Source organism: Onychomys torridus, chromosome 8 (assembly GCF_903995425.1).
Source record: "Onychomys torridus chromosome 8, mOncTor1.1, whole genome shotgun sequence".
NCBI classification, from domain to species: Eukaryota; Metazoa; Chordata; class Mammalia; order Rodentia; family Cricetidae; genus Onychomys; species Onychomys torridus.
Genome location: NC_050450.1, coordinates 52,118,504 through 52,140,459, shown reverse-complemented (window position 1 = coordinate 52,140,459; position 21,956 = coordinate 52,118,504). Strand labels below are relative to the sequence as shown.

The following is a 21,956-nucleotide window of genomic DNA, read 5'->3' as shown; positions in this document are numbered from 1 at the left end:
ACAGACATGAGCCATCATCCTCGGGCCTCACTGCCAAACATCATTAAGATGTCAACTCTAGCCAAGATTGGTAGTGCACACCTATGCTCCCAGTACTTGGCAGGCAGGCAGTAGTGTCTCAATTCAAGGCTACTCAGAGCAAAGTCCGCCTCAAAAGACAATAGGAAAACAGCTCTTTCTTCATTCGTTTGCATGGCACAACCTATTTTACTTTCACTTTTATCTGACCACCAAAGAAGAGGCTGGAGTCAGGGGACAGGACAGGTACAGGGGCCCAGTCAGTGGCTGGGTTTCCCCCAGGACTGCCGTCTCAACAGACACATCCACTCTCTGGTTTATAGCTAGGCTAATTTAATTTTCAGCTGAGAGGCCACCCCACATTTGGTGGTAATCTCAGATAGTTAATGAGCTAGAAGGAGAGCCAGCCTATGGGATGGCGGCTCACTCCTCGCCTCAGTGACTTAGCAGGACTGATTTATTAGCCGTTTGTTCCTGGTGTGAGCGGGCCCAGGCAGACTGGAACAGCTTCCTGATTCTCCTCTCTTCTAAAGACCAACTGAGCGCTGGCTTCTGGCCTTAGCTTTTGGACCTCTTCCTTTCACAGCTGGGGTTGAGTGGAAAGGAGGAGGAGAGCCTGGGACACAGAGAGCCTCAGGCCGGCTCATCTGCCCAGCCAGCCCACAGTGCCTGCGAAACTCCTCCAGCTCTTTATTTCAGAAGCGTTTGTCCCCAGCCAAGCCAGCATTGAGCAATTCTGGCCTGAAATTCTGTCTCAACATTTGGGCAAGTGTTGTCCTTCTGCAGGACAGTGACGCGCTTGAGAAAAGAGTGAAAGGCTGAGCTGTGGAGTGGGGGTTCAGCAACTGGGGTAGGCAGAACTGCAGGCCTAGTTTTGTGACCACTGGCTTTAGGGAGGGCCATTTAGCTGCCCCTTCCTAAATCAATCTGTCTTTCTTATGCACATCTAGCCGCAGTCACACTCCACTTAATGATGCTCTGAGAAATGGCTCATTATGCCAATCATACCCTTTGTGTCAACATCTGAGTGCGCTTACACGCGGATGGCACAGCCAGGGACCCACTGAGGCCACATGGGACACTATCTCAGATTACCACCATGTGAGGAGTGGCCCTTCCTAGAGTCATAGCTTTGGGATGGACGTAGCCCTAGAAATCCATCATTCTGGAGTCTGAGTTCCTGCTCCTTCATTTGCCCAGTGATTTGGGGCCCTTATCTGCAGGGCTTCGTGGTAACATGGCTGATGTAGAGTTAACCAGAGGCAGACTTCTGTGTTTCTGTATGGGGACTTGGAGCATCATGCCGGGCAGTGTCTTTGAGATTTAGCCAAACTGTGCAGAACTTATCCTTTCAAAGCTTAATAAAATGTAATGGCCCCAGCCTCACACAAACATCCAAGAATGACCTGAGTCTGTGAGCCTTAGTGTGACAGGCTCCAAACACTCAGGCAAATCCATCCATGTCCACTCAGGCCTGTTAGTACCTTGAGCAGGCTATTGGCCAGTGGCCAGCTGGTGGGCTGACATCAGGCGCTCTTACCCTGTGTCTGTGCACCCCTAAAACTGAGGACCAACTTCTATTTCTTTGCTGCAAAACGGTCCTCTGCTTTCTCAGACCCTGTAACTCTTAAAGGCTGAGGAACCCTGGCCTAAGGTATGGAATTCAGTCACTATTATTTAGTTTCATTTTGTGTTTTGCTCCCTGCCACACTCCCCCCATTCCCCGAGCGCCTTTGTTTTCCAGCAAGAGTCTTGCTTTGTAGCATAGCTCAGGAATTTCTCCAACTTGAAATCCTCCTGCCTCAGGTTCCAGGCACATCCCAGCATGCCTGGCTACACACCCTCCTTGCTTGTTGTAATATTTAATGAGCTTCATTTCTGTTCTTCACAGACAGGAGCTCCAGGGGCAGTTATGACGACCCCTCTAAGACGGACGGTATCCTCAAACCATGAGAAAAAAAAAAAAAACAGACCTTTTCTTCTTCCTTAACCTGCTCTTGCTGAGTGTTTTGTCCCAACAGAAATGAAGGCATAACTAACCCACAGCCTTGTGGAGATAGGCCACCCTGGATGACTCTAGATGAGGAGGCTGGAGAAGGGTCTCTTCATACTGTGCATGGTCCCAGGCTGTCTGTCACTTGGGCATCTTGACACCTCCGAATGACAAGTTACTTACTCTGTTCATTTAGCAAACCCAGGAGAACTTTCAGTTTGATTTGGTTTCCAAACGTGCTAATGGGGCTGAGGAAAGCAGGGCTCTGATCCTTCCTTTAGGTGGTGTTTACTTATGGGCTTAGTGTGTGTTCTCAGCCCAGGGACTTGGGAGTGGATTCCCAGGGGTAAGCTGACACTTAGAAGTTTGATCTGGCGTTTTTTTCAGAGCCCAGAGAACTCAGAGGCTCAGTGGCGCCTCTCTGAGGGAGGCAATCACTGGTTCACACCCGACCTGGACTCCCCCTGACCCCCACCCCCCACCCCCCACCCATCCAATATGCCCAAATGGCTTTGCAGCGGTTTGATAGCCTAGAATCTGGAATAGCATCCGACTTCGGGCCATTTCCCTCTGTGTTCACTCTTGGGCCAAGAGCCTGAATCTTCTCAACCTCTGATCTCTCCTGAATGATCCCACCCCTTGGGGAAGCAGTGCTGCTGCTCCTCAGGTGGATGAATTCAGAGCACACAGGTGCCACACCCTTTGACAGTTTTTTAAGGCCTTCCACTTAGCTCTCTTGTTTCTGGCTTTCCCCTCTTCCAAGTTGTTTTTGAATGAGCTGACCCATTGCCAGCCACCCCACCCTACCCCCAGCTGCACCTTCAGATCCACATCATTTCATTTATTTAATATACTCTCTTGGGAAGGTCCATAAAGTGTGTGTGTGTGTGTGTGTGTGTGTGTGTGTGTGTGTGTGTGTGTGTGTGTGTGAAGTAAAGCATATGAAATATGGACACTAAAAGAAGTCCAGCAGCGATATGAAGAGGAGTCAGGAATCGGTCGCATTCGGTGCCTTGGTGTGACCACAGCTTTTCTGCCTTTGTGAGCAGTGAGCCACAGTTATACAAGGGCAGTCTTGCTGTGTAACCCAGCTCAATTTTCTCCAACTCAAAATCCTCCTGCCTCGGGTTCTACAAACACGCCACCATGCCTGGCTGCGTACCCTTCTTGGCTGCTGTAGTAGTCAATGAGTCTCATTTCTGTCCCTCACAGAGAGGAGCTCTGGTGACTATGACGTCCCCTCTATGACGCTTGTCTGGGCCAAAGAAAAGATGGCTACTCTGGAGTGGAGATGGGAGGCTGGCCACTGGCACAGCTATACCTCAAAGTTCGTCCAGGCTTTTTTTGTTACAGGATAATGAAAGAAGGAGAGAGGAAGGGAGGGGAGGGAAGAAGGAAGGACCATGACTCATGTTGCGGACAGACAGACCAAGATAACATTAGGGGTTTTATCTCACCCGCTGTTAGTGAAAGAAACAGGCGAATCTTACTGTTTTAAGGGAAAAGTCAAAAGAATTTGATTTGTCTTTTTTTAAAAAAACGGCTGTTGAATCATGGAGTAGAAGTGATGGTCAGGGTGGATGAGGGCCACCTCAGCATCGATGGGAAGGAAGGTAGTTCGTTCTCTGAGCCTGGTGTGTCAGTGTTTACGGGTAACCTCCATACCTGGATGGCTGAGGCAGGAGGATCATGAGTTCTGGGCCAGTGTGGGCTGCAAAACATTGAGAGAGACAGAGGGAGGGATGAGGGGTAAGAAAGAGAGAAAAAGAAGGAATTCCTTTTTTTGAGCCAAATATGAGTTACCACGGCCTGACAATGGAAATTCAGGTCACCTCAAATGGCGTGTTCTACCCTCAAGACGTTTATGTACACTTCTATAGTCACAGAGCACTGTCGGGAATCAGTGCATTTCCGGATACACTCAAGGGGACATCAGTGCAGCAGGCAGGTGTAGGGATATTCTGCTGTAGGGCAGAGACATTATCTGATGACAGTCTTACTTTTGAGGTTGGTGGCATGTGGTGCTAAGTTAATACATTCTAGAGGTTTTTATCTGATAGTCAGAAGAGTAACAGTTCAAATAGAGAGGTGAGTGATAATTGGCTATTGAGAATAAAGATAACCCAAGATTACTTAGGCTTGTAATCTGCAGCATTCCAATTTCTCGTGGTTCACAAAGCTCAAGTCAGTCAGTCTCCAGTCTCCAACGTAAGTGTGGCATCTTCCAGGAACTTCCTTTCATCCTTATGAATTCTTTTTCTCGTCTTGAGCTATATGGGCTCTACCCATTGGGAGGCTTCCTGCGTATGGAATAACCCTCCCAGAAGTCACCTCACTAACTCATCCTTCATGGAGGCTGTGCTGTTTAAATGTCAGCCTGCTTTCCTCTTGTGGCTGTTCCAGTCTTGATCACCTTAGACTGCCATGGCCTGATGGATGCCTGGACGGGCAAACCGACGTTAAGAACAACCGAAGCAGAAGGGTGCATCCTGTGGCTGCTCGCTACAGCCATCTTCTTCGCTGACTATAGTCTTTTATGACTTTGAACCAGAGGGCATAGCTTATTACTGGCCGACACTTGCTGGCTGTTTGATTGTGCCTCTCAAGTAGCATGGATTCTCTGAGCTCAGAGCACATTTGTTCTTTGCCTATGATTGGCATTCAAACCTGGGACCTTCTTAATGTTGATGGCCTCCTTAATGTAATTGTGTCACTTAACGTAATAGGAATGGTGATACATAAATGTGTCATCTTTGAGAGTTGGGGGCTGAGGTCCCCTGATAATTTATCCTTCTGGGTTGCCCCCAATTCTCTTTACATGTCTGCCCTGTGACCTTCCATTCTGATCCACGAGCATAGCTCACATATTCCTTTTGGATGCCTCGACATCTTTCAGGTGCTCCCTAATATTCTGCCATCTTACCAATTGCTGTTTCAAAGATAAATGTCTTCAAAATTCACAACCCAGGGTCTGGCTCAGTGGTTAAAAGCACTGACTGCTCTCCCAGAGGACCCGGGTTCAATTCTCAGCACCCACATGCAGCTCACAACTGTCTATAACTCCAGTTCCAGGGGATCCAACACCCATGGCAAAACACCAATGCACATAAAATAAAAATAAATAAGTTAAAAGCAAGCAAGCAAACAAACAAAAATCCACAGTCTAATAAGTACAAAGCAAAACATGGAAGGTAGTAAGATGTAGCAAAGTATTTTGCTTTCAGATATGTAGGCTTGGGGCTGCAGAGGTGGCTCAGGGGTTCAGAGCACTGGGTGTTCTTCCAAAGTACTGAGTTCAATTCTCAGCACCCGCACAAGGGTCCGTGTTTGTAATTCCAGTTCCAGGAGAACCCAATATGCCTTCTGACCTCCATAGGTGCCAGACGGGGAAGTAGTGCACAGACATACATGCAGGCAAAAACATCCAGATTAATAAAATAAGAAAGAAATGAAAGCCAGATATGTGGACTTTAAAAAATAAAGAAGCTAGCAGGCTAGTTTTCCAGTGAGCCTTGTGCAAGGTAAACAGCTAATCTCCTGTCATTCTTAGCTCCTTCAGTAACTGCGTGGGCATACTTGATTTCCTTGTTGTGTCTACTTTTGTTCTCTTGAAGTGGGTGTGGGGGCAGGGTGAGGATGCTTTCTTCTGAACGCAGGAGAGATGCTGAAGATTTGATCTAAGGACTCACCAGTTAGGCAACACCACCTTCTAAAAAGTTTCCATAGGATACAATAAAGTGACAATGACGACGATGAGACATAGTCAGATCCTGTACAGTATTTAGCAATCGCTTCAGCCACCGAAGCTTTCCCTTTCTCCCGTCTTCCATTGGGAAATACACCAAGCAAATTGGAGTCTGTATCTGTTGCAAATTCATGGAGCTTCTAGAAATCATGGTTAACTACAGCAACAAAAAAGTGAGCCTGGATGGTGTGAGGAGTCTTTTTCTCTTGCTGAGGGCTGACTCTGGGAAGCTCCAATTGTGGAAAGCTGAAAGCTCTCACTCATCTCTCTGGTCTGGGAGGATCCCTGCCGGGGCTTCCAGTGGCTGTTAAATTAAGAGTTTTCCTTGGTCAGCTTCAAGCCAACCAGGAAATAAACCAGAGTGAAGTCCTGTCAGATGGGAGACAGCAGCTGGTCCTCAGTCAGCAGCCTTTCCAGGTTTCACACCTCCCGAGTTGCTGTGTTAGAAAGCACTTCTTTTGTTTTCTAAAATGTTCTGGGTTTCTTTAAATCAGTGATAAGAGGACTGGGCTTGCATTCATTTCCCTGAACCTGCTCTCCTTGTAGATTTTGGGTTGATAAGCAGTAAAAGGTGGGTGGGAGGGTTGCTGGATGCCCAGAAGAGGGGGAGGGTCGTTTGTCATTATCTCCTACTTAACTTCCCAGGAGGGAGAAGGGAGCTCACTGGTGGCTTGGATGATGACTTTTCACCACCTCTCAGGGACCTCTGTCCCCCACTCCTATCTGCTGTATGAAAAGCTGCCTCATCCCCACGTCCTGCCTCCAGTGTCTTTATGGCTGGCACCCGTCTTGGGACTGAGAAGGAGAGGGCACGGAGTGCAAAGGGATACCAGGACTCTTTAAAATGTCTGTTTTTAAATAAATCTATGAATTTAAGAACCAAGACTGTGCAGTGTCTGTTGTCCATCCCTAATCCCGGAGCTAGGAGCCATCCGAAGGAATGAGAATAGCCTACCTCATTCACCTTGAGAGAATTCTTCTGTTTTCAGAGCTCATTCACCTTCAAACTATGCTAGAAAGGAGAAGGAGGAGGAGGAAGAGGAGGAGGAGGGAGGAGAAGAAGAGGAGGGGGAAGAAAGGAAAGAATGGAGAGGAAGGGCCAGGGAAACGGATGTTTCTGTTTCACAGACCTGGACCACAGACAGCTTACAAGTGGGTGCCTAGATGTAAGGTATATTTGACACTGACCTTTCCCCAGTCACATCTCCTGGGGTCTGGATGATGCTCCTCCCAGGAGCATTTTGTAAGTACTCAACCATCAAGTGTTGATGGTTTCTGCTTACCCTCCGATGGCTCATGCCAACCTAATGTGGGCCATAGAGGAAGGTGAATGGAAAGGGGGCAGTTGTAAGAGTTACTTTACACAACCTTTAAAGCGATCCATTGATTTTATAAAAGTTATTGTATTATGATTATTGTCATTGTTTGTGTATTGGTGCCCGCATGCTCCTGTGTGTGTGTGTGTGTGTGTGTGTGTGTGTGTGTGTGTGTGTGTACATTAGAGGATGGCTTTTGACTTTTGGGAGTTGGTTCTCCCCTTCTCCCTTCAGTTCCAAAAACTGAACTGAGGTCATGGAGCCTGAGGGGCAAATGCTTTCCCCTGCTGAGCCATCTCACTGGTCCAAATCCATTCATCTGTACACACTGGAAACACTGATTCCAAGGCTTGGCAGGGTTCAGAGTCTCAGCCTAGTGCACAGGTAGGGCAGGGACAGAAGCCCTGGGTTTCTTAGGCTAGTGGGCCACTATGTAGAGAAGCTGGCTCTCTGTCCCTCCCTATGTATCTGGGGTCAGGTGGGGTGGGGTCTTACTATGAGATTTCCATTGGTTCTGTGTTAACCAGGGCTGCCCAAGAGGTCTGAAGCTCTTGAGTGATTCTGTGCACCCACCACCACCACCACCACCACCACCACCACCACCACCACCACCACCACCAAGTTGCCTAAACTTGACTCCTAGTTGGAAGGTGAAGTCCCAGGACTGGATCTGCATGCACCTTGGGTAATCTTGACCCTGGGGACCAGGGGACCAACCGTGCAGAGACTATGCACAGTAGGATCTTGGGCCATTCCATCTCATTCTGGGTCTCCAGCGGCTTTTTTTTTTTTTTTTTTTTTTTTTTTGCTTTTGCTTTCTACTAGGTCTGGCCAGAAAAATCTGCTGTCTTTCTTTCTGATGATTTTAAGTTTTCTTTTTTTTTTCAGGAAAGAGGACACAGATCCTTCAGATTTTGCAAGATTTGTCCCCCTCAGGCCTCAGTGAGACCCAGTAAACAGAAGCAGAAGCTCAGGGATCTGGAACACAAAAGCCCATTAGCTTTTCACTCCCCCTCCAAGGCCCAGCCCCTTCCCGGAACAGGAACCACCCCCTTTGTGAGCTGGGCCTAAGACCCAGGCAAAGGCCCCAAGGAAAGGGGGCTCCCTCCAGCTGCCTGGCAGGGAGATGCTCATTCGCACCTCCCACCCCACCCCCAGCATTGAGAAGCTTTTTATTTCAGCATTGAAACTCCAGGACAATGGAGGCCAAATCCTTGGGCAGGGGTTGGGGCCAGGACTGGGGAGCTCTCCTTTGTTATTTCTCTTCTTTCCAACCCATTACCTTAAAAAAAAAAAGTGAAAGAAGGACGAACTTTTAAAGAATCATGACATCACTTCCGCAAGACCTGAAATCTAGACTATTTACAGTTTCATTTGAAATTATTTTAAACTCTCCCAGAGGAGTGCTTTGATATGCAAACATCTCCCCCAAAGGGAGACAGTTACTTATGGAGATGTGGCCCTTTGAAGGGGTTCAGCGGCTGGTGGGCTCCAGGCCTCTGAGGAAGTGAGAAGGCCCAGATGAAGGCCCATACTGACAACTGATAGCATGGTCCTCCTCCACCACATGGAGCCCCCTGGGAAGAAAGAGGGGTGCGCTGTAAAGAAAGACCCCCAGGTCGGCTTCCGCTTCTCACTGGCTGGCTGTCCGTCCGGGCACACACAGGCTAGCTCTTTCCACAGCCCTTGGCTGGGTACTGTCTTCCTGCCGAAGAGCACACGGGAGGCACAATTGTCCTCTCACTCCCGAGGCTCTCTGTGACTTTGATTATCACACGGCAGAGGATTTGGGGGTGCCTTCTTCAAGTGCAGGGCAGGCCTTCACAGGGCTTTGCTGCACTCTGTCTTCCTTAGAGTTTCTTTTGAAAGGCCCTGGAGCATGCCTGCCTGGAGTGCCAGTTGCCCTCCGCCCAAACCCTTTTGCTCTATTGGGAGCTGCTGGAGCTTTTAGGAGGTTACCCTTGTAGAAGGAAGTTGAGTTACAGGCTGTGCCCCTGGCGGGACATTGGCCTTCTCCCAACCTTTCCTCTCTCTGAACCTCAGACACAATCCTCCACTGCCTTGACGTTCTGTCTTGACGCAGGCCTAAAGGCAACAGGGCCCAGGGCCCATGAAATGAACCTCTGAAACCCTGAGCCCAGCCTCTCTTCCCTGGAAGTGGTTTCTCTGGGGTACTTCATCGTAGCAATGGAAAGCCGGTTAAGACTCCCCGTCCGCACTGTTGAAGTGTCCTAGGAGGTTTTCCTGCCCCGGAACACCTCCTGCCTAGTCATCCCTCCCTCCCTGGACCCCAGGACATCTTTAGTTCAGCTGCTAGTGTTTATGGGTTTGTCAGATGCTCAAAAAAGGACACTTGGTTTACTTTCCCACTTTTCAAGGCAGCTTCCTTATTGCTGGGACCTGCTGGGAAACCTTTTTTTTTTTTTTTCTTTGAAAGGGGTGTGAGACACCGTCTTCCTAGAAATCTCGGTTCTTCTGTCACACGTCTATGAACAGTGCAAGGCTAGACATGGGCTTTTCGGAAATGCTAAGTGGGCGGGTCATCCGTTTCCTGGCCTGGGCCTTGAGTTTTTGGTCAGAGCCGTGGAACTGAATGGGCAGAGCCATTTTGGCCTCTTCTCCTGGCTAATTAACAGATGTGGGATCCAAGGCCTGAGAATCTGGGGATATAGCCAAGAGGTCACACCGATTAGCAGCAGAGAGCCTCACAGAATAACTTCATTTTGGTGCTTCAGAAACTCATCTGTTTTATCAAAATCTGGTCAAATGTTGAGTGGCCATTTTCTCATTTCTCTTGTATTTTCCCTGGAATGGCATCAGAGACTTGGTCAGCCTTTGGCCCTGTTTTAGGGGGCATGCCAAGCCATGGTGGGCCAGGGCGCCACAGGGAGCTCGGCTATGGTGAGACTGTTCCTTCATGGTTGTAAGGATGGCTGTTTCATTCTGTGTATTTGTCAACAGTCTTAGTACGGGGCATGATTGATTTGTTTTTCCCTGTAAGCTTAAAAAGTAAAACTTTTAATAGAAGACAATGTCTTTATTGACATTCAGAAAACACGGGGTATTTCTGTAACTTGGCAAGGACGTGATTGTCTATGGAAGAGGAAGAGGTTTACATGGCCGCTGCCTGCTCAGCCCTCCTCAGTTGACAGAGGAAGACCACATCTGTCCCGCACCAGCCTAGTCTCTGAAGGCCATTACCTTGCGTCAGCTGGTTTGTGTGACTACCCAGCATCTGTCAGGCTACAGAGAGGGGGTTACGCCTGTTTAATCATCTTCCTTTCCGGCTGCGTCCTTTTCCTGTTCAAGCAGTGAATTCCATTGCTGGATGGTCAGACGGGGGTATTGCTAGAGAGGAAAAAAAGAGAAGAACAATAACAAAGGAAGAAAATTGGGGGAATCATTTGGTGCTCAGAAACTTCAAAATCAGTGCTTTGTAGAACTTCTCTGGTCCATTCTCATTTCTTACTCCCCCAGGCTTTGTATTTAACAACCTGCTTCCAGCCAGGCTTAGAAGCCCTACTAGGGCTTGGGATGCTGCTAGTGGACTCTGATTCTCTTCTGGGGGAAACTGACCAGCATTCATGGACTCCACTTCTGTGCTGAGTTCTCTAGTCTGCAAAGAATGGCATGGAATATCTGATACCCAGACCCTAGGCTGGGACACTAGTTGTCCACCTTATCTTCCCCGCCTGAATATTAGAAAGGATAACCAATCCTTGCAGGCCTGTAAGTCCACTGGCTTCAGAAGCTGAGGCAGAAGAATCACAAGTTCAAGACCAGTCCAGGCAACTTAATGAGATCCTGCATCCAAATAAAAAGAGGGTTTAGAGTCTAAAGCACTTACTTAGCAATGCATGGCCCTGGTTAAACGTCTAACATCACCACCAAAAGGCGGTGCAAACAGCGCAAGAGCCTTGTTTCCTTCCCCCCTCCTCTTTCCTTTTTCAGTTAGCAGCTATATGGGCCTCTAACTGGAAGCGGTCCTCCTGCCTCAGCTTCCCAAGTGCAGGGATTCCAGGCATGTGCTACCATGCCCAGCTCTAGCTGCCAATTTTTACATTCATTGGAATTCTATGAGACTTTTAAAAATAGGGGGTTTAAACCACCAGCTTCGAGAAAAAGCACCAACAAGGTGATGGAGAGTTTATTCTTCCTTCTGCTTGGCACCGTGTGGTCTAGCCTTTGGCAATGAAAGGAGGTGTACCTCTTGGTTTTCCTTGGTCGCATGAGTAGGGGTGTGCTTCAAGCGGCTGCGGATGCCTCATTCTATTTTACTCTAGTCAGATCTGTGTGTGGAAAGAGAGCAATCAGTGACAGGAGACACCCTTCGCTTCGGTTTGCAGTAAGCCTGACTGTATTTGTATGTCTGCAATTTGCAGACCACCAGGATGCACAACCCCACTCCTATGAAGGACAATGACAGCTGAGAGAATGGAATGCTCTTCCCACCTGACCTCTGGGACTTTGACCCAAATAGTCTTAGATTCACCAAATAACTTGTATATCTGCTCACAATATTGTACCCCAGGAGTGCTTTTAAAAAGATTCATCTCATTTTTATGTATGTCTGCATAAATGTGTGTGTGTGTGTGTGTGTGTGTGTGTGTGTGTGTGTGTGTGTACTAGTGTCTATAGGGGCCGGAAGAACGAATTGGATCCCCTGGAGCTGGAGTTGTAGGCAGTTATGAGCTGTCTCTTGTGCTGAGACTCGAACTCAAGTCTTCTCCAAGGCATTATACACTCTTGACTACAGAGCTGTCTCTCCGGCCTCCTCTCCCCACTTTTTTGTTTGTTGTTTGTTTTCGTTTGTAGAGACAGGATCAGATGACACCAACCCAGACTGGCCTGGAATTCACTATGTGGCCAAAGCTGGCTTCCAGCTCTCAGTCCAGAGTACCAGCATTTTCAGTGTGTACCCCCCTCATTTCTTCACCGTAGCGGGGGTGGGGCACCAAAGTGCATGATAGAGTCAAAGGCCATGGATGCCCCATCCTGTCTGCACAGGAGAATCGTTAAATAGAGTCCCATGCTGCAGCCCTGCCCAGCCAGGGCCTGGTTCATTGGGTCTGTGTGGGTGGAGCCCAGGCATTTAGTCCTTGTTAAACCACCCTCGGTGGTTCTGGTGTTCACCTAGAGCAGAACTTGGGCAGCAGTGAGATACACATGTCTTCCTTGTAAATATTCCCACAGAGTCAAAGCCTGTGCCCCTCTAAGGCCGCCTAGCCTGCAAAGTACTGCTTTGAGGCCCAGCTCTTTCAGGCTACGGGTGTCCCTGGGAGTTCCTGGGCATCTCGAGGCTTTAAGATAGGGTGACAAGCCTGCCTTGCTCTGCAGGTTTCACTGGAGGAGTGGATCCTTTCTGCTATCTGTCACTCTGTTTCCGTGGTAGGCACACATGTTAAGACAGTGTCTCCCAGGCCATCCTAAGGGATGTTTCCACGCATGCACTATGGGAAGTGGCTCTTTCTTAGCCTTGGACTGAGATGGCCTGTGTTCTCAGCTTCACAACCCTGCTTGATTCATGATGTGTACCAGGGTTTTGTGCTTTCAGAGAGGTGTAGTCTCCCACCCAGGTGGCAAAGGGGAAAAAGGGGGCTGAGCTAGGGGTGCTGGAGGGCAGGACTGTGGGAACCATTGGTGATTTTCCAGGCACCCTATAATGCAAGTAACCATGGGGATATGTGGGCCAAAGAGGCTTATTGTTTTGAAATCTGACTCCTATTTGAACAATTATGATCAGCAGTGGTCTGATTGGGACTTAAGTATCTACCATTAAGATTCTAATCTATGAACCAGAGGTATTTAATCTACCAACACACCGGCATCTAAAAAGAGATGTGCCAAGCTCCAAGCACTCTTAGTCTTGTTCAGACACAAGGATTACCATCAGGGAGAGATGGGGATGGGTGGAATGGGGTGCACCAGCAGTCCCAGCTCTGTGACCCACACATCACCCTCTTTGCTTTAGACTCAGCTTCTTCATAAGTAAATTGGGGATTACAATACCTACCTCAAAGGCCTGTGGTGAGGGATTAAATCAGATAATGCATGTGAAAGTTCCTTTGTGAGCCTCCAAAGCACAGCATAATTATTAGCTGTGACTATCCATTTGAGAAACTGGCTTTCGTAATGAGCAGCTCAATTACCCCATGGGATGTGCTTCTGTGGGGGCCAGCCTGGGGCTGCAGTGGCCTCTGGGATGCCTGGTGTGGGCCGGCAGCCTACTCGAGAGGGAAGGGTCTTGCCCTTGGCTGCTAGTTTACCCTTTCTCCTCTGAACCACTGTTGAGCTCAAGAAGGTTGTGGAAGGTGTGTGCATGTGGGAAGAACCTGGCTTCGGAACCTGCTGGTGGGATGGGAGGAAAAGGTCAGCTCCAAGTAGAAGGAGAGGACTTCCTGGAAGCACCTGGAAAGTTCCGTGTAAGTTCTTCATATGTTTAGGTGGTGCTCTGTTCCCTGCTTGGTGGCAACAATGGTTCAGCCCTTGACTAATTTTGAGTCAGGCCTCTGAGCCTTCCCCTTAGGCTGATCTGTAGCTGTGTGAGAGATCGATGCCAGATCTGTCAGAGCTCCAGAGCCTGACATCGATGGGCCTGGAGTCTGCAGAGGGGGTTCTGGAAGCATTTAGTGGTGGAGAACCCAGACACACACACTCACTTCTGACTGTCCACCGTCTGCATCAGACTCACTGGGGAGAGCAACCTCAGATTCTGTCACACCAGGCACTGGGTGTCACAGTCACAGAAGTAGCTCCCTTGGCTCTCAGAATCCTGTAGTTTGAGGAATGTCCCGTGAGGCATGTCTGGAGACAGTGGTTTCCCCAGTCAATGTCCCATAATGCTCTAGCAGACGAGCAGGTGTTCAGGCACAGTAAGTGCCCGTAATTCGGGACTTTGTGACGCAGCCGCTGTTCCTTTTCACTCCTCCTGCTGTATGGCTTCCTATTCACAAGTGACAATTGAGACATTTTGTTCAGTTTCCACCAGGTGCTCCTTAGGGATGCCGTGGAGCCAGGCAGGCTGAGAGCAGATCCTTGTATCTATTGCTGACTGTGGGTAGAGCTGGCGGAATGACCAGGGCTCCGTGTGCAGACACTCCGCTCTGTCTTGCCAAGATCCTGGCAGAAGGTGATGGGTAGTGTTTTCCTACTGCCAACAAGGTACCACCAGTCTGGGTACGAAGATCAGCTTCCTAAACACCTGTAAGAGCAGGACACCATCCTTGCTGTCAGTGTTCAGCTGAGGAAGCTGTCACATGGATGGGTAGGTCACCCATCCAGGGTCACACAGTCTTTAATGCACTGTGGTCTTGAGAGGTACACCAGGGCCAGACTTCAAAGTCTATGTCAGGTCGGGATGCATCTCTGAAGACAGGTATCCTGAGTCCACCAATCTCTAGTGGCTCTGGCCACCCACTGGGGGTGAAGGAAGGGTTGGAAAGAAACAACCCACAACACTGATTGCTTCTCGACACAGCCATCTTGCTTTCATTTTGAGTCTGGACTTCTTATAAGCTGCCCAGTCACAGACAGCTCAGCGCAGAGAAGAAACCTGGCCCGTGTCTGAGCTGACCCACTTTTTAGAGACGTGCTAAGTTGGCTGAGAGCTGGGACTCCTTAATCCTTGATTACCTCGGCCTGATGGCACCACTACCCTACACTAAGTGGGCAAAGTGGGTTAATCTGGCTTTAGCACCCAGCGGGGCTGTGAGGGGAGCTTCCTCTAGACCAGGTGACGCGTGCTCGTGTGGAACTAACTCCCAGTGGGCTTGTCCTGGAAGGAGCTGCGCTCTCCAGCAAACAAAACTTTCTGTCTTATGTAATAAACTTTATGCCGTCATTTCTAAAAATGTGCTCTGATTCCTGCAGCAGGCAGTATGATGGCTTGAAATTAGACACTTAGAATGTTCTGCCTGCTGAGAAGGAAATATTTACTAAAAAAGGGTGAGAATTTCTCTTTTTTTTTCATCCTTGTACTCAGGCAAAAATCCATCAGAATCTCTACCATACGGCTAATAGGTGACTCTAGATCTGTGACCAAATCAGGTGCCTACTTACTTGATGTACCTCCTTTGATAGAGCTCCCTGGCAGGAATCATACGTGTGGGAGTAATAGATGATGGGGCTAGAGTGATATTACCGGGCATGCACCAGACAAGGCGAGCATGTCATGTATGCGCTACATATTGATTACTGACGATTTTTATCCCCATCGATCCCTGACGAGGTAAGTATCTCCATTTTCACAGATGACGAGAAGAGCCCCCTCCCCCCAAATAAGAAAGTCAAAGTAACAAGCAGCAAAGGCAAGAGCTGAACCTAGGCCTGACCTCCAGACCCACATCCTTCAAGCCTTAAGCTAGATTTCTGTGGCTCCGAAATCCTCCTTTTTAATTCTCTCAATAACTCAGCAGGTAGATGGAATTCCTATTTTGCACATTAGGGTACCAGAGCTCAGAGATGTTGATTAACTCATCTCCTGGCCATACAGCTGTGAAGCAGTAGAGAGGGATTCCCAGTCCAGCTCACTCACACTGTGAAACAAAGTGCAGACATTGGCCTTTACTATTTCCATTTGGGGCTTACCTATCAGCAAGACCACTTACCTGTCACTTTGTCACTGTTTCTGTTTATTTAGCGGACACCTGCTGGGGTTCTGTGCACCATGTCAGGCACTGGGGATTGAACAGTGTGTGTGTGTGTGTGTGTGTGTGTGTGTGTGTGTGTGTGTGAATGAGGGGGTCAGGGGAAATACCCATGGCCTCTGACTTCATGGAGCCTTTTTAGAATTGTCCATACAGCTGGACCTCTCACCATAGGAGGATATGTCACTCAGCTCCGCTCTTTCTCCCTGTCCTTCAGTTTGCCCCCTGCAGAGATAGGCATATCTGCATGCCATATTCTCATTCTTGTCTGCCACCCTCCCTACCCAGAGTTCCCTGATCCTTTTCTCCCATGCTCCCCTTTGCTTGTCTTTGATGGGTGCTGATTTACTTCCTAGAGCTTCTTCATCCAACTTACTGAAAATGTCCTCAAGTAGACTGACAGGATCCAGACTCCTCAATCCTAGATTCAGGGCTTGGCCCCCACCCATCCCCAGCTTCATAGCAGTCATTTCATGGTCACATATCATAATCTATGGAATACCACAAACTACTACAAATGGTGGCTAATTCTTCTGCCTTTTGTTTTCACATCTTGTAACCAAGATGCCACATAATTGAATTACATAGTCAAAATGATTATCATTTACCAATGCAAAAATCCAGTCCAGATACCACGACCTATGTTGACTGTGTCAACAGTGTTATCTAGTGCTTTTGGTGAAATTAATACTCTGGTAGATAGCTTGTAATTATTTTGTTCTAATGGAATCTAAGATTTTTTTGGAAGTTTCTCAAATTGTGTCTTGAGATTTTCATGTGGTATGTTTCTGTCTGTCTTTACTGACCTCGTCGCGTTTTTTGGATATTGCCTGCTTGGTTGCTTTTTGACCATTTTGTCAAGTCACATTTCTGGTGCCCAAGACCGTCTGGGCTTGGTAGACATGTGAAGGACTGATGGACAGTACCATTTCTGAGAAAAGACCTGTCAGGTGTGTGTGTGTCGGGGGGGGGGGGGGGGCATTGTGAAAACGAGATTCCTTGAGTTAATTTAAGGAGAGGCAACACCCACACCAGCAACTCAGAGAAACTGGCCTAGAGAGAAGATGCTTCAGCTGGGAGCTATGTGGCCTCCAAGCCTGGGGTTGGGGTCGCATTAATGCACCCTACTTCTAAAATCCTGTTTCATGTTTGTTTTGAAAAATGGCCTCAATTATAAGAGGGAGCCTGGATTAGATGTGACATTGAGCCAGGAGGCTGAAGAAGCTCCTTTTTTTGTTTCTTTGTTTTTTGTTTTTGTTTGTTTGTTTGTTTTTGGAGACCGGATTTCTCTGTGTAGCTCTAGATGTCCTGGAACTCGCTCTGTAACCAAGCTGGCCTCGAACTCGCAGAAATCTGCCTGCCTCTGCCTCTGGAGTGCCGGGATTAAAAGTGTGTGCCATCACCGCCCAACTAGAGGCTCCATTTTCTGACCCCAGATTATTTCTTTGCTTTCTGCAGGGACCTGATGCCCAGAACCCTGGAGGGACAGATCACCATGGAGAAGACGCCCAGCTACTTCGTGACCCGGGAGGCACCGGCACGCATCTCGGCCATGTCCAAGGACACCAAGCTCATCGTGGTGGTGCGCGACCCGGTGACCAGGGCCATCTCGGACTACACGCAGACGCTGTCCAAGCGGCCGGACATCCCCAGCTTCGAGAGCCTGACTTTCCGCAACCGCAGCGCGGGCCTCATCGACACATCCTGGAGCGCCATCCAGATCGGCCTGTACGCCAAGCACCTGGAGCCCTGGCTGCGCCACTTCCCGCTCGGCCAGATGCTCTTCGTGAGCGGGGAGCGGCTGGTCAGCGACCCGGCCGGGGAGCTGCGCCGCGTGCAGGATTTCCTGGGCCTCAAGCGCATCATCACCGACAAGCACTTCTACTTCAACCAGACCAAGGGCTTCCCGTGCCTCAAGAAGGCGGAGGGCAGCGGCAAGCCGCACTGCCTGGGCAAGACCAAGGGACGCGCGCATCCCGCCATCGCGCGCGAGGTGCTGCGGCAGCTGCGTGACTTTTACCGGCCCTTCAACCGCAAGTTCTACCAGATGACCGGCCGCGACTTCGGCTGGGACTGAGTCTCCCCTCGGGGTTTATCTATTGAGAGAGAGTATATGTATGTAAAATGTACAGAAATCTATTTTATAATAATTTATTTTTAATTCACAAGCAATTAATTCACTAAGCTGCCTAGCCACACTCTGCAGAGAGTTCGAGTCACGGTCTGTTAACATTCCAAAGTGTTTAACTCCGATATTTTGTTCTGTCCCTCACAATCGATGGTGCTTCCATGTTCCCCCCGCCCCCTCCCCGTTGTATTTAAGAAGAAGAAAAGCACAACTTGAGATTTTCGTTACGGGTATTCAGCCTTCAATCACCTTGGGTCCTCCACCTGCTATCTCCTTGGGTCTTGGCTGCCTCAGCTGGTTTGAAGTGTGTTCTTGCCTGGGTACCTCCTGGAAACACTGAACTGCCTCAGCATGCTGCAGTCTGAAGGTGGAATTCACATAAGCAGTTCATCACCCCCACTGATGTAGCGCCAAGGTGAGTTTTACTCGCCTCCCTTACAGGGACCCATGTCCTCATGACCCCGAATCCCCTCCGTCCATTTTGGCTAGCTGTAAGTGTATACAAACAATCGACCCCTTTCCCAGATCCCACAAGTAAGACGCTTCAGTGCTGCTTTACAAAAAAGGTGATGCTCATTTGCGTAAGAGTGCACCACCCCATGCTCCTTTCTTCAGTCAGACAGTTCTGTTGTGACACACCAAAGAGTCTCCCAGGCTTCCATATGGAGAGCCACTGGTGCAAACCTAGGGTGCTGGATGTTGAGACCCATAGGGGTCAGATGTATCCTTCAATATCAGCGTTTAGAGAGGTATTGCTGTGTCTAGACCCAACTGGTGCTGGGCAGTAGGCTCATGGCCTCCGTAGAGAGGAGAAAACAAAACGAAACAAGACAAAACCAAACACTCAGATTTGATGAGCAGCCTGGCAGAGGAAGAGGATGCCCCGAATTGCAGCCAAATGCCTCTGAAAGACCTAGGCCACCCCAGAGATGCTCTGTAGGCAATGACCAGAGCAGGGTTTGAAGGATGGCCCTCCAGGGCCCAGGCTTGGAAAGCTGGTGCTTGCAGACGCTCAAGTCTGACGCTTGCGCAGCCTCCCCTGTGGCAGTGGGGTCTTAGCAGAAAAGTTGCTATTAAATACGCAGACAATTCTCCCTGTACCTCTGTGTTGGGAGGTTCTTTGGCCTGTTAGTGGCAGTTCTATAGCTGTGTAGTGACATGACATCATGATACATTCAGTTAATCCTCTACTTCCTAAACCAGAATGATTCTACCCCAAAAGGATTGCTATCTGAGTTAGATTTTCATCAGAAATGCATGGATGGTTGAAACGGCTGCACTGTGATATTTACAAAGGATTGTTTTGGACATTTTATGGGCTAACTTGACTGGATGAGCAAGGTTACATGGAAAGAGAAGACATGGTGTCTTTAGAAACTAGTGAGAGGTGTCCATGGTCTTTAGGGATTTTTGGGTAAGCAAATTTGTGATTTCCTACAAGTTATAGCCCAGCTTGAATTAGCTTATTCTGGGCAGCAAAATGTTCCCTGGGCAGGCTTAGCACGGGAAGAAGGTGATTGTCAGCTATGTTTATTCTTTTATTTTTCTTCTGCAGAGCTGGGCATAGAACCGTGGGCCTTTTGCACACTGGGCAAACACTGAGCCACATCTCCAGCCCATTTCATGGTTATCTGTTCATTTTTTTCTGTCCATACACTTAGGCCGACACCACAATTCTAGCATCTCCTGGCTGGCTGCTGGAGTGTGGAAACACCTGTGAAAAGGTGTTCACCACACTTGATTGAAATCAGAATGAGGACACCGTCCCTCACAGAGAGCAGAATCTTGCTCACAGGCAGAGGCTGTGTCAGAGGCCTTCACCAAGGTTTCCTGGCTGCTTGCAGAGTCTGATGTAACTCATGAAATAGAAGTGCAGAGAGTTCAGAGAAGGGTACCCAGCCAAGTGGGAGGAAAATGTGTGAGTTTCCCAAGCTTTAGATGATAACAAAAACAGGAGACATTGAGGTAGAAGGAGGTCATTTAGTCGTGAACACTGAAGTGAGACAAGATTCTGTTCCCAGTCAAGTCCTTGAATCTAAGCAGGTGTCAGTAATTAGTGCTGATGGAGCAGGGGGAGGTTTTCAGTGTTAGTCAGATAAATCAAACAGCATGTGCGCCTCTTCATCAGGCCCTGATTGCTTACAGTTCCTGACTGATCCGGATGCTGCATCTGCCCAGGATGCTGCTTCATCATGTGATAGTTATTACTGACCCACATGGCCTCTTTTCGGAGAAGTTAGGCAACATGGAAAATTAAGCCGTAGGTCTCTTCCTGTCCTGGCCATCTGCAGAGCTACTGAGCCTCACTTCTGAGCTGCTAGGAGACAGACACCAGGTCATGTCTTGGCAGTTTGTCCCACCACATGTTTGCAGTTTCTTCCAGTTTATGTAGGAAAGCTCTGACATATTCCTGGTGTACTTTATTTCTCAAAAGTTTCTCTTGTTTGAAATCAAACAAACAAACAAAAAGCCCACAAAAACTTTGATGATGATGATGATGATGATGATGATGATGATTCCTATCCATGGAAAGCCTTCTTGGGGATGTTTGCATGCAGGTGTGTTCACTTACTCTGTAGTACCTACAAAGGTATTTCAGGCAGAATGACTAAGGAATAAACTCTTCATTGGATGGTGGAGGAGAGATGTTCTGGGGGGGTGAGGGAGGGGAGAGACTCTTCGAGAGTCATTTTGAGTGACAGATGAGCTTGAGCCCCTGGGGGAAACCCAGTTGCAGATCCTGCCTGGCTGTTTTCCTAAGAAAGGAAAATGGAAGGCTCCACAGCCACGTTAGTGAGTGTCTAAGGAGTTGGCGCAGAGATCAGTATCAGTTCTTTTTTCAGTTTTTCCAGAAAGAATGCTTCCTGAGTTTGGAAGGTGTGGTTAGTTCTTTCGTTGTTTTCATTTTTATAACATTAATTTATGACTGAGTTTCATTCAGCCCAGTAATCAAAAATGCTGTGCAAGTTCCAGCCGCTTGTCTTCTATAACATGGATGGTAGGATAGCCAATATGTACAAAAAAAAAATTAAATCAAGTATTTTGTCCTATGTATAACACAAATTAATTTTACACAGAGAAAGATGTTTCTAGGCAAATGAAATTCTCGTAATTCATACTTTTTCTTTGTATGGACAAATAAAATATATTTTACCAACATGTGGGTATGTTCCTGTTCTGCTGGGTGTGGCAGCTGGGAGAAGATAGTGGTATTCTTCAGTAACTTGTCAAGGTGGATGGATATGTTTGCACACTCACAAAGTCATTCTGAGGCAGGTGGATAGATATCTTTTTCAGGCTTCTTTATTTATTGTTTATGTTTCTGAAACAGTCTCGCACTATAGCCTGGGCTGGCATCAGACTCCTAACAATCCTTGCCTGGCTCCTGGATGCTAGAATTACAGGCTTCTGCTGATTTTTCAGCCCAATTTGTTATTACATTAAAATCATTCTATTTAGGGCCCACGAGCATTCGTGTGTGTGTGTGTGTGTGTGTGTGTGTGTGTGTGTGTGTGTGTAGGTCAAGTGGCAAGATCTGTTTCTCTCCTACTATGTAGTCTTCAGGATTGAACCCGGGTCATCAGAAAAGGTTACAAGCACCTTCACCCACTGAGGCGAATTGCTAGCCCTGATTTTTCAATCCTTTAAAGGTGAAATAACAAAAGCCAATTGCTCCGTAAATACTGTGGATGGGTTTTCTGTTAAATGACTGTTAAAGAAAGACAGAGTGTGAGAGCCCTGTGCTCTGGGGGAAGCTTCCACCACCCCACCATATATTGTCCATTACTCAGGATTCTAAGCTACTGAAGTCACTGTGTGTCAAGGGCTTCCAGAGCCAAGGTGAGTAGGAGTGGGCAGTCACATGTCCTTAAAGATCTGGTGTGAGCATGCACCCATGGCTGGGTGCATTTAAATAACAGTGTTCCTTTCTCACATCTTCTGTGTGTGCTCATGTTAAGTGGGATCCTTATCTGTGAGGTAAAGATAGAGCCTGGACATTTAGTTTTCCCAAAACTACCTTGTTTTCTTTCTGACATAGTGTAACATCTGCATGATTATAGGCTTTTATGTAAAAACAAAACAAAACAAAAACCCAACAATAACAAAAACT

At 48.1% G+C, this 21,956-nt stretch overlaps 1 protein-coding gene across 1 annotated transcript in view; it reads left to right on the top strand.

The window, feature by feature from the left end:
• The window catches only part of Hs3st3b1 (heparan sulfate-glucosamine 3-sulfotransferase 3B1), a 36,152-nt gene extending 15,150 nt beyond the window's left edge, over window positions 1-21,002 (top strand). The window contains exon 2 of the mRNA XM_036198273.1: window positions 17,176-21,002. Coding sequence (XP_036054166.1) covers window positions 17,176-17,794 — 619 coding nt within the window. The 3' untranslated portion in view covers window positions 17,795-21,002. The remainder of the gene's footprint in view (window positions 1-17,175) is intronic.
• Window positions 21,003-21,956: the final 954 nt, after the last annotated feature.